The sequence below is a fragment of the Triturus cristatus genome, chromosome 7 (genome assembly GCF_964204655.1).
Source record: "Triturus cristatus chromosome 7, aTriCri1.1, whole genome shotgun sequence".
Lineage (NCBI taxonomy): Eukaryota > Metazoa > Chordata > Amphibia > Caudata > Salamandridae > Triturus > Triturus cristatus.
In genome coordinates this window covers 333,190,525-333,206,312 of record NC_140590.1, presented here as the reverse complement: position 1 = coordinate 333,206,312, position 15,788 = coordinate 333,190,525, and the positions used below count along the sequence as shown (strand labels likewise).

The window sequence follows — 15,788 nt, the reverse complement described above, 5'->3', positions numbered from 1 at the left end:
GTGAACATGAAGCGAAAATTAGAACTCTTTGCAAACAAAATTAAGTGCCTCGAGCATTGTCGCAGGAATATATTAGTAAGTAGCAGTAAACAAGGAGCTATACCTTATTTTTAGGTCTCTGCTATAGACGGCGCATGCGGTGTCTCTAAAACACATTGCTACCACACCACATAAAACACCAATAGCCCTTGGATTGCCGAGTCCGATTGGCTTTGCCAGTGTTTGTTTTCTTTGCTTTTTTTTTATCAACAATGGTGCAGAGCTCTCTGATTTTTACTAAATTCTACTAAACTTTTCAACCTTGCTTTGCTAGGGCAGGTGATGACTGGATGAGAAAAAATTGTTTTGTCTCAGTAGTTCACTGGCAGATTGTCCATCATCAAAGGCCCACACCTTCTGACCTAAAAGTCTTAACAGCCCATGTTGTCCAGATGGTTTGAGCATCTTCATTGAAACTGAAATCAAGTGCTTTCCCTATAGCACATCCAGACTGGGAGCCCAATCATCTCAACTCCATAGGTATAATTTTTTTTGCCTTGAAACAGTTTGCTCTTAAGCACTGTCAGTGCCATCTTCTCAGACACAATTTAAATGCCCTGTAGAAAATCGTGAAGTTGGATAGAATTAATCTCTGAGATTACATGAAGACCAATTAATTGTCGGAGTTTGTTAAATACCGCTTTGACACTTCCATGCAAATTCGGAAAGATACACTTCACTCAGCTGACACTAATGCCCACTCTGGGGCTTCTGCGTTTACCTTGCACAGTCATGCCTGTTTGCACTCAATAAGATTTTCTGGAGCCCTCCAGTCTGCCCTAATATGACTGCCTACTTAGAGGAACATGGGTCTTTGATAATGCACCCTGGAAGTTCATGTTCCATCTTCAACAATTGAACGTTTCACAATCATCATGAAGCATGGATATGTCTTAAACCTCTCTGTAGTCCCTTCTTCATGTCGTCCTGAGATTTCGGATATCATCTACAGAGCTAAATTCAAAGACCACTTCTTGGAGCAATTAAGCCAATTATGGAAGAATGAAAATGCTTGAAAATGTGTTGCCAGTTTTTTTCCACTAAAAAGACTATGGCTGTTGTTAAACCTTTAAGATCTCAAAAAATGTTTCATTGTGCAGACTTTCTACATGGTTATGCTTGGTCATGCCTTCGGAGCGATGAAGGTAGGGTCCTCGATCATCTTCATTTGAAGGTTGCCATCAGAGGCCTACATTATCTGTACTGATGTATGATTTATTATTCTTTACTTTGTCTTTGATGTTACTGGTTAGATCTATGTTTGACGGTAATCCCGGTTGTGACCCTGTAACCTGAACAAGGGCCGTGAGCTTACCTCAGATATGACATCTGCATTTTGTGGACTATCATTGGACTAGCATTGGCATTGCCACTAGGTCTCGCTTTTGGGACCTTATAAGTATTTAGTTATGCAGCACAATATCTTTTGTGCAGCAACACCAACTGTTGCATGGCTAAACACTTATAAGGTACAAGGTTTAGCCATGCAACAACCAAGGATATTGTGCTGCAAAACTAAATACTTATAAGGTCCCAAAAGCGAGACCTATTGGCTATGCCAATGCTTGTTTTATTAGTTTCCATAATATTCATCTTTCATGTCTGTCCTCTTCCAAATACTCGTTCTGTTGTGCTTCTTCAATTCAATGCATCCTCTCTCAAGCCAGCACCATTACCAACCCCCTGGATCTCAAGTGATCCCATGTCAGTTGTGAATAGAAAATCCAGTAATAGTTTTTCTGTCAATTTTTGATATCTGTAACAGTCCTTCCTTGTTATAAATCAGTTCTGCATGCACAGAACCTGAATGCAAAGAAAACCACTGCTGAATGACCTACACACAACTTGATGGGGCCACCTTTAGAACTTTGTTCTACCTTTCCAGTTACAATGGGTGACAATAGTTGGCAAAAGGATTCCTTACTTTCTCATCTTGACCACAGATATGCTGTTGAAATGCAAACAGGTGTTCATGACACAAGTCCTAGTTTCTTCTTTGTATTCTAGTACCAGTCTTTTTGTTTTCCCAAAACAAATTCTGAAACACAAGTACCAAGGCAAAACAAAGCCCAAACTAGATTAGACATAGACTTTCTTTAGAGCTCTACCAACCAGTCCTGGATGTTCACTTAGCCAGCTAGCCTGTTCTGGAAATTGTGATTTTGATTCACAATTGAACTCACTAGACCCTAAAATAATATAAGATTACGATAGATTGAGGAAGGTAATCCAAGAAACACACAGTGGTGTCTCTATCACACAGTTCCCAAGAAGCTGTGTCAACTTTTTTGCAAGGCGCCCTCATTCTAAGTGGCCTGTCCCAAGGCCAGCTTCATTGTGAGACTACTGGTGCATTGTCACTCTTGCCATGATTTACAGCGTGCTCTTAGTCAATGTTTGAAGCCTTGCATGGCCTCCGACATACACTGGGTGGTCTTGAGGAAGCAAGTGTGCATAAAGACCACAAAGTAGCCATGGGAAGAAACCCAAGTCTTATTCACTGTGTTTAGATCTAGTAACCTGGAAACTAGATTGATTAATGATAGTTCTAATGGTGAAATATACATTCTGTTCTGGGAGCAGAGCCTTCAGATCTCATACGTACTAGCCCATTAGCGATGAGTTTCCTATATGTATCCCTCCTGTGGATAGCTCAAGTTCTCTCAAATCAGTTAAGAGTGGCTTATCAAGTTCTGTTTTCTTCTTTCCATTCAGGTACTTGCAGTTTTGATTCCTCAATGTAGGTAAAGGACTCAAAGTAATAGTATGCAAAGAAAAAACAGGCAAAATATAGTATCTATTAAAACAAAGGACAAACAAGAATGCATATTTACTTGTATGCTACGTGTTTGTCTGCTCTGTTAGTGTATTTTGTCCATCTGCCTGCGCGTCCATCTTTCTGCCACAGATGATTTGGCTGCCTAGAGTGCTTGTAGTGTGTTTCTGCTCCTGGGTTCCTTACCACTTTACGATGACACCGGCCTCTACATCACAGTTGGGTACGCCTATGTGCAAATTTGCAAAGCAGGAAATTGAGAATATTTATACTCAAGATTAGCTCCACGCAGGCTGGACACACTGTCATATGCTGGTCCATGCTTGAGTCTCACTGGTCCTTCTAGGCACTGCGCTGTGATGCATCAGGTAAGAGGTGAATCGCAGCAGGCCTTGACAATGCTCTGCACTATCACCAAAGGGTCCTCAAAAAGGCTGCTGCTGGAGTTTAGACAGTCTCCCGGGGTCACTGGATGAGAGGGGCCGAGCGGTCATTGGTGACAGTCCTTTTCAGCTTAACGTGGGCAAACGGGTTACTTCTGCAAAGACAAGAGGGAGGGAGAATACTGTGAGTTGTTTTGTGTGCTTGCTGTATTAATGCCTGTGTAAATATTCTGTGTATTCATGTCACTGCCTGGGGCCTGGAGCCTTGAAGGTGCACTAATTCACTGTGTGTTCCTGCAATACATTAAGACTAGGCTCATTAAACGTGGCAATAATGACCTGTGTATTCTTGTCACACTCTGAAGCTGGGCGTCTTGAAAGCGGCACTGCTGCTCTTTGGATTGCAGCTGTCAAGTTTCAAGTTTCAAAAGACCTTTATTCGAATTTGTTAAAATTCATAAAAGTACCGACACATCAAAGAACATATACATACACATAATACAAAACAGTTAAATAATTTACATTTCATAGTAACAAAGCAATTCATACAGAGGATAGACAGTAAATTCCATTAACTTATAAGGTTTTAGCAGTAGTATTTTTTGACTGAATCTGATTACAAGGACTTTCCATAGTCTTGCGTGCACCTCTTAAAGGTGTTGGTACTGCCCTGTATAGTCATGTGAGGTTTGCTAGGAATCTCCAAAGTGACACTAGTGCCCATGTAATCTTTTTCCCCCTTAAGATTAGGAATCTTCAAAATGGCAGATGAACACTGTGCATTTCTGATATGGTGCTAGTGCAACATGTAATAATTTCACTATATCAAGCTAGGAGACTCAAACATCTCTGTAGATCTATGTGTATTCTATAAAGCTAAGCAACTTGGGGTTCTGAAAGTGGTATTAGTGCTCTGTGTATGTATGCATGTGCATATGCTATTTCTACAGCCTGAACCTAGCAAAAAAGCAACGGAGCACTGTACATTGTCAAAGACTAGCATAATATCAATGAGTAAAAGCAGATGAAGCTGGGTGATGGACAGTTAATGCATTGTGATGTAGTGTTATTTAAAGAGATGAGTCTTCAGCTCCTTCCTAAATTGGTGCAGTGTTGGACCATTCTTGATGTCTACGGGATGCTGTTGACAGACTCTAGGTGCATAGATGGAAAAGACTGCTGTCTTGTTTTCTTTTTTACACTTCTTAGTCTGCAATCTGATAGTGTACTGGCTGCTCATGTGCCAAGAACCACTAGAAATGGTGGCCTTGTCTACAAGATAAGTGGGGATGTTTTTCACTTTCTTTAAGAGAGAGACTCGGTACCAGGCCGTCTTTGTCTTTTTTGACAAAGAGTTGCTTGAGGGTGAGGTTGGTGCCCAGGATGAATCCAAGTGATTTGGCATTGGTAAAAGTTGTGGTTTAAGCTCTCAAGATTCAGGTAATTGAGCCAGGTTTGTACTGTTTCTTGTCTGTTGTTCGTAAATCATAGGAATTCAGTTTTGGTTGGATTAAGCTTCAGTTAGGCGCTGGACATCCCGGTCTGTATGATGTGCCTGTAGTGTTAGAAACATTGGATGTCTGAAGCAGAGGAGACTTTCAAGTAAGTTGTGTATCATCGGCATATTAGTGAACCTTGATGATGTTACGTAAAGGTTGAAGATGACAAGAGACAGTCTAGAAACCTGGGGTCTCCACACATTATAGGGATCTTTTGTGACTTGCAGGTACTCATGTGAACAAGCTGGAGTTGGATGGAATAGTAAGAGGCGAACCAGTGAACAACATTGCTGGCTAATCACATTTGAAACTCCAGGGTGTGTGTGAGGGTGGGATGAATGACTTAGAATTCCAGCAATATAAGGAGGCAGGGGGTTATCTTCATCTGTGGTCAAGAGGGTATCATCTAGGATATGTAAGGTAAAGGTATACGTGCTGCAGTGTGATCTGAAGTCAGGTTGGTATTCGTGCAGGGGATGCTTAGCATTGGCTTGAACTTGAATTTGGACATAGATAGATTTTTCAATGTTCTTGCCAATAAATGGGTTGGGGAGGGATTGGCCAGTAGTTGCCTAGGTCATTGGAATCTAGTGTACGTTTCTTTAGGAGTGGGAGGATCTGACCAGTATTGAGAGCTTCTGGGTAGATGCCTTGAGTGGGAGAGGCATTAACAATAGTAAGTAGGAGTACTAGACTGACCCCAGAGAGGGTTCTGCTGATAGATGAGGGTAAACATCACCTTTGTAAGTGGCTTTGAGGGAGTTGAGAATGTCAGCGAGATATGAGCGAGATAGGGCTTTGAGCGAAGACCATTGCCTGGTTCTATGGGAGGGGTAAATGTAAGACACTAAGCGCTCTTGCAATTATCTGTGTGCTATTGAATTTTCTATATTTTATTTACAGAAAAATAGGATGACGACATTGCACTCTTCTGTGAAGAGAGGAATAGGTCGGTCCGACAGGGGTTTGGAGCAGTGCTTCGGTGTCTTGAACATATTTCGGCTTCTGTTGGTGGCCTCATTGATGGTGTTCATATAGTACTTTACTTTAATTAATTAACTAATTAATTGTGGGTTTATATAGCGCTAGAATCGACTCCCGGAGGAGTATCTCCGCGCTTCGACCGCTGGGGAACCCGTCCTGGCTCACCCTGAGAGATGGTCCCTAATGGGTATCTCTAAGGTGCGACCAAGCATCCCCGGCGGTCTGGGGGGGCCGTTGTGAAGATGAGGCAAGCTAATGCCCAGAGTTGCCGAGTGTGGTCCCTGACTGGAGTAGGCACCGAGGCGAGAATTATCGAGCCCGCTGACCCTGGTCCACGACCCTGCCGCATCGGGAATCGAACCCTAGTCCCTGGCCGTCCTCTGCTTACGGGTCTGCCGCCTCTAACCAGTGAGCAACACCTCTTCATATAGTACTTTACTTTGGCTGATGTGATCAGCTGTCTGTAGGTCAGTGTGGCTTCAGTATCAAGAAGTCATCAGGAGTTTTGCTTTTCCTCCATTTTCTTTCCTTTCTGCAGATGGATTGTTTATTGTCAGCAACATCTTTAGAGTATCGGTGGTTGAAGGCTTTGGCTTGCACGTAGATGTTCACATAGTTTTCTAAAAAAAAATTAGAAGCTGTTTAGAAGGTTACTGGTGCTGAAGGTAGAGTTGATAGGGAGAGAGATGTTTAAGCATTTTATCACAGAGAAGTCTTTGAAGGATCTAAAAGTGTGGTTTTCTCTTTTGTGTTGACCTTGGTTTGTTGGTAGAATGCTGAGCAGGGACATAGATATCCAAAATTGTCAGTCCATTACAGGGGTGGTGGTTATTTGTACTAGATTGTTGATGATGCTGAGAAGACAGGGTTGAGGATTTGCCCATTGAGAATGTTGTTGTGTGACATGCTGTACCACATTAACTGTAACAATGAGGTTGATAAAGGTGTCTCAGTTTTTTTTTAGCAGCTGGTCTTGTCTCTGTGGTTGAAGTAATCCAAGAGGGTGGTGTGGACATGTTGGCTGGACGAGGTAATGAGGAGATCTGAAAATTCATCAATGAAGTCCTTGCTCTGCCCGGGAGGCCTATAGATTAGATGGAAGGTGTCTGAGATGGAGAGAGTGGGAAATGGCATGTCAGTAGCTCCATGTGGTTGAGTGTTATATGCTTACCTATGAGGCCAGGAGGACCTGTGGGTGATAACGAGGCCTCTTCCCTTCTTATGTGGGTGGTCCACATGATGGGTGCCGTAGCCTGTACGAGGATATGTGGGTGAAGCCTGTTTCTGTGATAAAGAGGGAATCAAGCTTGTGATAGGTGATGTGGTCTGTGATGTCTACTGAGTGCTGAAGCAAATGTTAATGAGCCTGGGTCGGAAATGTGTATTCTGTATTTTGAGGGTGTTTGGTAGTTAGTGGCTGTGTACGAGGTGTGGATTATCTGTTGTGCAATTACTATGTGAGTGGCTGAGATTGTGGGGATTTGCAATATGGGGTGTTGGGTGATGCCCATGATTTTATCTTACCTTGTATGTTTTAGAGGCTGTCTCAGATCTCAAAGGGGATCTGGCCCATGGTCCTTCCTCGCCCTAACAGGCCCAAACAGGCAATGCTTTTGTCTGTGTCCACCCTTTGCTGAGGTAACCTAGGCAATGGGACGCCTTGAAGAGTTGATTGAAGTAGGGTGAAGGTAGGGAGTAATGTCTCTCCTGTGCAGATGGATGATGGTAAATCCAGTCATGTCACTTCCAGTGCAGATGAATGATGGGAAATGATGTCCTCTTGCTTGGCTTCTTCTTTGCTTGCTCTATGAATTTATGCTGTCCTATGACGCTAGATTTGAATAGAGCAGATGCGCTCAGTGTATTCTTGTTTCCAGTGAGGCTGCTGTCCTTAAGGCCAAGATTGTTGACATATGAGATTAATGCTCCATATAATATTGCTTTCTTTTTACACCAGGACTATTGTATAAGACACTAGTGCTCTATGTAATACGGTTGCATATTTAAGCTAGAAGGGTTCAGCGTAGCACTGGTGCACTGGGAATTGTATCTGCTATCGATATCCGAGTGTTGAACAGTGAACCAGTAGTCTGTGTATATCTGTCTTCCTATTAGACTCTATGTTGTGAATGTGTCACTAGTAATCTGTGTGTTGTCACTGGGCAGAGATGTAAGCCATGCTGAGTGTGGCACTCATGTTCTTGTGTGATCCAATTCCTCTTGTATGCACTGATGCTATATGTATCACTATGGGATTGTTATTCTAGGAGTTGCCGCTGTGTATTTTTATGCTTTATTTGACTAAAATGCTTACCCTGACATTGGTACTTTGGGCACTATGGTCGTAATGTCAGGCTAACAGTGTTGGATTGTGCACCCCAGCTGCCCTCAGAAGCATAAAGTGCTGAACATTACACTATTGCCCTGTGTATTACAACCTCACTCTCACATTAGGTGAGCTGATTGTGCACTGGTCCTATGCCTATAGCATCTTCCCCTTTAGGGTTGGGCAGTTAACTCATGCTCAATGTCTGACGGCTGCCCCATTAGGCTAGTTGCATAAGCAGTCATTTCACTGCTGCAGTACTCTTAGGTCACAAAGACGGATTGTTCAAAGTGTGCTCTGTGTATAAGGATAGGTATTGAACGTGTCACTAGAGTTCAGTGTGGACCATTCCTTTTCTACGACGCTGTAAAATGTTCAAAATGGAATTGGTGCTCTGTGTATTGCAAGTGTTCTCTGAATCATAGCTCCTAATGTTAGGCTCCCCTTCCAAGCTTTAGCTGGCACTGGGCAGGAGACATTGGTGCAATCAGAGAGGCAGGGCACACCAGTCAGGCTCTCTGCAGCCATCTTACCTGGAAGGGGACGACGCTGGGCTTCCAAATTCGTTTGCTAACTAGGGAAAAACAGAAAAAAAGTTCTCAATAGTTTGCCAGCGAAGATTAATGTTAGTTTGCACAAAATCTTTTTATGTTGAAAATCAAATTCGTCCTAAACAGCAAACGCAATAGCCAAAGGAAGTGCAAGCGACTGGGTCATAAGGCAGTCCGCGTCTGGATGTCTTCTCTATCCTGGGCGAGCACGACCTGCATCCAGCTGGAATGTGGATGCCACTTACCACTAACTACGCCTATTCTTCCCTCCCTATTGTCTTTACTCTGTTGTACTTTATGAATGGTCGTACACTGAATATGAGAATAAAGTATTTGTACTTTTGTAGCCTGCTTGCCAGTAATTCATTTATAACCCACATTTATTGTGTGACGTTTATTTTTGATTGCTAATGATATAAAAAGGTTTCTCTGGAGACAATTTTCTATAAGTATATTTTTTTGCCCCAACCTCCTAGGGTTACTCCTTATACAGCTGTTGTAGGAGGATGAAGTGCCTGTGGGTTTGTATGGTGTCCCAGTGAGAGGTTTCAGTAACACAGGCCCGGATTCGCAGAGAGGAATTTGATCTGAACTTATGCTTAGGACCAAACGTCCCTTACTGACGCATGCCAGCAATTCACCAAGGGAAGTCGGTGAATGCCCACAAACAGCTGTGTTTATGGCCATTCACAAACTCACACTTCACTTTGCAGCCTGGAAACAGTCAGATATCTTCTCTTGTACAATGTAAACGCCTTTCCAGGGTGGGAAAGGGACTACATCATCCCCAGATTTGGTTGGGATGCAGAGGAAGGGATTTCTCCATTGGGAAAAACATGTTTCCTACCGAAGAAAAAATAGTGCGCATTTGCAAAGAGGATCGTATTTCCCCTGTGTGAAATTCTTCTCATATCCCCCTAGGGTTTGATCCAGACATTTCAGGGCCCAAAATATCCAGGCAGAAAATATCCAAGCACAATGAATTTCCGGTGCTCCTGGGAATGTCATCATTCGGCGGAGGCATATAAGCCCTATCACTGGCGGCACTGGAACCACAGGGTCATCCGGAATCAAGCCCTTATGTTTCTGTCACATTGACCATGGTGCTACCACCCATTGGATTCACCCTGGCGGGATTCACCCAACAGATTGTTCAGTGACTTCTTCCAGTCTCCTCAGACACTGTTTACATCTGGATGATAATTAAAGGGGGGGGGTCCTGATACCAACTAGTGGGTGCTGTGTATGTACACAGTATCACACAACTGCTTGGAGAACAAGTGGAAGCTGCTAGGAACACTCCAGAGCTCCCTGGAAGTGGCATGTTGTGTTAATATATTCTGCCCTTGAGAGCAATTGTCCATAGATAGAGTCCAGAAGCATATGCTCAATGCACAGATGCAAAAGGATGCCTGAGAAGGCGACATCTGATTGCAGTGGGGCCAAACACTGAAACTCCTGCCCGAAAGAATTTAAATAGGACAACCTCTGTTTCAGGAACTGTCAGAACGGCCTAAAAACATAACATAACATAGAACAACATATAGCATAAGATAACATAAAAGCAAAAGCAACAGATAAAATAAGAGCTTTGTGAATGATTTAAAGTTATGACTTTGACAGAAATGTGGAAAGACTATGACGATATTTGTACATCTCATTGTATTGAGAAGAAGATATATAACACTTGGAATTATTTTAGAAACACAAATATAGTGGGTACAAAGTGGCTGAATATTTATGTAAGTACATGGATATATTTGAAATTCATAATTTAAATGTTGAACGGTTTATATGTATGGAAAAATAGATTTTGTTCTGGAGAAAAGCAGCATTGAAGAGTAAACATCTATATTTTTCTGATGACACGTGTGTCATATGCAATACGTGCATTAGATATTGTGTCATAGCATAGGCTTCTTTTCTTTGTGACTAGCAAATATTTCCAGAGATATTTAGCCAGCATGTAAGTTGGGTGTAGATTACATGCCAACAGACATGTGAACTTAACTAAGTCATAAGTTCTCAATTGCAGAAGTTCTGGCTTTTTGTCTATTTCTTTGAGAATCAAACTTTTCTATTTACAAGAGCAACAAGCATTTGCAATAGGTCTCGCATTCTCAAGAGTTTAAGATATTGGCAATGTAAATGACAATGCCTTTTATATATCTGTTTTGATCATTAACACATAAATAAAAGGCACTGTAATTTACCATGCCAATAGCTCAAACTCTTGTAAATGCAAGACCCATTTCACTTCAAAGAAGCGGCCACCATTCTCCTAGGCTGCTTGGAAAGTGAAAGCGCACATAGTGCGCTGAATGTTGCAGGAAAGCATGTCTGGCCTGCAATAGGAGATACTCATTAAAGAAAATAGTGTTTACTGACTAAATAAGACCTACTGTGTAACAACAGAAGTAAAAGGGCCAGCCCTCATGGGAGGTTACAAATGAAGACAAGGCGGTACTAAGGAGGGGCTAACAAGCCTATTAATGAATCAGAAGCCAGCATTTACAAGGGACAATGACACAAGGTAATGAAAAATATGGTCAAAGAGTGGGCGGAGCTTCAAGTCCATACTCGAATGCAGGGTGCCTCGCAGAGCAGTGCATACGCTGACCAGGTTCGACCTAAAAAGGATAGCAAAGAGACTTTTTACAGAGGTCTTGAAAAAGCATGATCAGCGTTTTCCAGTCTGTGAGTCGTGACCAACTGAGGAGACGCGAGTAATTTCTGGTGGGTCGTGAAAGAGCAATAAACATGTCTTTATGTTTTGCAGTTACCTTGTCAATTTTACTATGCCTAAAAGATAGAGGTCAAAAGTCAGGCTATGGCTTCTGACAAAATGCTTCTTACTCTTTTAACACAGGGATTGATATTTACTTTCTTTTTCTGACTGCAAATTGAGAGGAGTTGGCCTGACGGCTAGGGCGGTCGATCTGGGGAGCTGGGTTCGAGTCTCGGCAATGAGGCTGAACATCCTGTGATTCTGGGCAAATCACTTAATCTCCCCGTGCCTAACAGAAATGAATGTGTCCTCATGTAACCGAACTGGTGCTATGTAAAGCGCTCTGATACCCGATACCGGGTCAAGTTCGCGCTATATGAAACTCTGCAAAAAAAAAAAAGTGAACTATGTGACAATATTGCTTGGGGGCTACAGGGAGTGTGAAAGGTGTAATTGTTTGTAATACATAAACAAATGTAAATACCTCTTAATTAAATGCATACATATTTCAAAATATACTCAGTTAGGAAAGCAAAACTGAAGCACATTTTTTGTCTTCCTGAAGTGTAATAGAAACAAAGATTTTATTAGGATCAAAACAAATAAAGACACTTTTACTTGGTGATTAGCAAATTATAAATATTCACTGAAATCCAATTTCCACACATTATCATTTATGTGCTGTATAGTTTTTGTTTTAGTAAAACTCTATGTATGTGCAAAGGTATTGACCTTTACAATGGAAAATGTGCTGTCTGTAAATGACAGTGTGCTACCCCACCATCCTTTAGTAATACATTTGCAAGAATGTGCTTCTAAATTAACCACCTGCTACATACTACACCCTTACCACTCGCCTGCTGAATACATTTGCTACACTTTATGTGATGGTAGAAATTTTCATTATCCCTATGACTTCAGGGATGTAACATTGTTGTCAGCACTCCCACTCTGAAAATCCACCTCTGCAAAGGTGCTAAAGTATGTCTCTAAGTCCAGTTTTAAAACAAACCCTTGTAAGTATTTCCAAGCAAGACTCCAGGTGAACATTCCAGTATTTATTGTTGCTGTTTCTTTACTTCACAAAGCCATTTCAACAGAGAAATGGAGGGCACTAACAAACACAATCATCCCACTTGTGTATGACTTTCATGCACAAATTGAGAATTATTATGTGGCCTAACAGCTAGAGATACTGACTGGATCTGAGGTACCAGATTTGAGTCCCGGTGTTGGCTCTGGGAAAATCCCTTAATATATCTATCTATCTATCTATCTATCTATCTATCTATCTATCTATCTATCTATCTATCTATCTATCTATCTATCTATCTATCTATCTATCTATCTATCTATCTATCTATCTATCTATATACATATTCCACCAGTTATTGGTGGGAGCAAATGCACTTTACAGCGCTATTTTGCACAAGTATTCTTTGCATTTTATGTCACTAACTTGTACCATATATCCAGTATGGCCTGCGGTAAATGGAAACCTTGGCTCAGATGTTGATAAATTAAAATTTTGAATCACTGTGATCTTTTGCACTCAAATGCAGTCCATGGCTGTATGCACTTTAGACATGAACTTTGCACAAGGCACAGTCCAACCTTTGAGCTTCTTATCATCATGCTAAACAAGCATTTGCAATGCAAAAGGTCTCACATTTATGAGAGTTTAAGCTATTGGCATTGTAAATGTCAATGCCTTTTATTTATGTGTTGTTTTTAAAACAGATAAAAGGCAATGCCAATAGCTTAAACTAGCGCAAATGCGAGACCTATTGCATTGCAAATGCATGCTATAACATTTTTAAAAAGCGCTAGAAGAGAGTGTGTCCTGCCTGCAACAGCAGGCAGGACAAAGTTATCTGAGAAAATAGTGCTTGGAGGCTGTAATCATAGCCTACCAAGCAACAACACATGTAAAAGTGGGTTTTGCCATTGGAGGCTACAAAATGAGACAAGGCGGTACTAGGGACTACTAAGCCTTCTGACCAATAAACAGCCACAGTTTACAGTGGACAATCACACAAGCCAATAAAAAATGTGGGCGGAAAGCGCAGGGAGCTTCAAGTCCCTACCTCAATACAGCATGCCTCGCAGAGCAGCTCATGCGCTGCCCAGGCTCAACCTAAAAATTATACTTCATTAGTAAATAGAGGGAGCACATGAACTATTTTGCACAGGCATATTCTGCACTTTATTACTCCAGTTTGCACTATTATATCTAGTAGGGTTTAGGATAAGCGGCAACCCTGGCTCCGGTGCTGATAAACTGAAATCTATAATCACTGCATTGCTTTGCACTAAAATGCTCTATACTTTAATGGGCTGCCATGCATAAACATACATTACCCCTGTGTTGACAATATCTTACTTATGATCTCCTAGAGGTTACACAGGGGAGGTCCCTGACTCAAACACTTATACATGCACCATGGTGACATGAAATTATGATTCTTTCATTATGTATGAAATTGGGGTAAGGCAGGAGGTTGTTAAATAACATTCATGGATGAAATGTATTGCTTGCACAGATGATTATATCCGAGCTGAATTTAATGTTAATGTAATGTAAAAAAGCCGTTCCTCCCCCTCGGGGGGGGGGGGGCTGAGTACTTTGCCAGGGACGGTTTGGGTTCCCAGTCCAGCCCTGATGAAAGGAGGGGGACCGCGCGCTCCCCTCCTGGAGCCAATAATGGCACTGGGACCCCCACCACCCCAGGGCCGGTTCCTGCTGTGTCCGGTGTGCCCACCCCCGGAACATAGCTGTTTGCTCTTGCTTGGGGGGAGCTTTAACCACTCCCGCCAAGTCACAGCAAACTCTCTGCTTTCAGCAAGCAAGAACTGTGACGCGAGCAGGGAAAGAGACAAATTGCTTTCACACACAGGGTGCATGTTTAGCAGCTCCCTGTGTGTGAAAGCAAAGCTGGCTCCCACAGGAGGTGGGGAGCCAGCAGGGACTGCGGGGGCCTGCAGATTGGGTGCTCTTGGGGCACCCAGAGAACCATGGCTGGGCCCGGAGGATGGGGTCCCCTGGTCGAAAATCAGACTGGGCAGGGGAGGCTCGGCCCCATCTCCTATTGTGAAGGCGGGGGATGGGTTCTCTAGAGCCGAAATCGTCCGGGGGTGAGTGGCGTAGTGCCCTCTTCTATTTAAAGAGAAGAAAAAAAAAGTCGGACCCTGGGAGATGAGGTCATCGAGGCCTCAATGACCTCATCCCCCAGGACCCAACCTTTTCTTTTTGCTTTTAAAATAGAGGACATAATTTCTATGTTAGGTGAGCCTACAACAAAATGGATTACGATAACATCTGCTAAGGGTAGTAATCTTCAGTTTGAAATTTACACAAACTTAGAACATGCAATATTAATGCCAGCATCCACAGAAATGACAGTTAAGATTAAAAATAGAGGATTTTACAAAAAAATAAATCTTAAAGGTAGCAGCTGCTGGATGCTCTGTTTTGGCATTTCTACATGTGGCATATCCATATTCTAACTATACAACTGACCATAAATACTTGTTCAGCTTCTGTCCTGATCAGAAAAGATGAAATAGCTGCAGAGATAATGGTCAATGAACGCGCTGCTCCTGCTCTGTCTGCTAAAGTTACTCATATTCAGGTGTACAGGACCGTCTCACCTGTGAAAGATCAGGGTTGAGCATGCTGTAGGGTCGCTGCCGGAAGGTAGTGGTCCGTGGTGAGGGGGCATAGCGTACACCATCTGTCTGGGCATGCTCAGGCCCTGCGGGTGGTCCTCCACCCACTTTGTCCAAGTTGCCAGTGCTGCTGCTGTTCAGTTTGCTTAGCTGAAAGCTGGAATGAAGCAATGCATTTGATTTATAACATAGATCTGATCTTTTCTTAAGAATCTCTGATGCTAAATGCTTGACAATACTCAGTAAAAATTACATATAATCACAGTGTCTGTGCTTGCCTTGATTCTGCAAATACATGCAGGGCTCTGTGTGCCCGTCATACAACCGTGGAGAATGTGTCTTCTTTAATACATGTTATGGGGATAGCTTTTAATTTATTTACGAATACAGCTTTGCCTAATACACAAGGCCAGAGAAAAGTATCTTGGTGCCCCTATTGAATTGTATCTTTTAATGCCTCCAGGCTAATCCCTTCTACCATGCTATTCACAATATGATCAAATGCGCACACACTCTCACACACCATCAGCCCACCCACCACCAGAAACCCACCCACCACTGGCAAGCCATCTACTTAGCACTCATTCACATACCAGACGCATGCCTAGACCAAACACACATCCCTCACACTAGACACATCAAACTAAACAGACACCACTCAAACACGCACACACACACGCCAAACCAGACATGAACATCTTACCCATATCTGTAACAAATACAGACCCAAACATACCACACTACACCTGACAGTTTAACATGGGACACAACAACACATCACACACACAAAGTACCACAGACACCTACAAACAGTGCACACACAAACACAGGCA

At 42.5% G+C, this 15,788-nt stretch overlaps 1 protein-coding gene across 4 annotated transcripts in view; it reads right to left on the bottom strand.

The window, feature by feature from the left end:
• Positions 1-1,277: 1,277 nt before the first annotated feature.
• Positions 1,278-15,788, bottom strand: part of LOC146809607 (BAR/IMD domain-containing adapter protein 2-like) — a 331,432-nt gene continuing 316,921 nt past the window's right edge. For 2 of the 4 annotated variants that reach the window (XM_085616451.1, XM_085616453.1), the window contains 3 exons: positions 14,938-15,112; positions 8,541-8,581; positions 1,278-3,353 (listed from right to left, as the gene is read on the bottom strand). In XM_085616451.1, the coding sequence (XP_085472577.1) occupies positions 3,281-3,353; positions 8,541-8,581; positions 14,938-15,112 (289 nt within the window). In that variant the 3' untranslated portion in view covers positions 1,278-3,280. The remainder of the gene's footprint in view (positions 3,354-8,540; positions 8,582-14,937; positions 15,113-15,788) is intronic. The other 2 variants (XR_014966465.1, XM_085616452.1) reach the window with 2 other exon arrangements.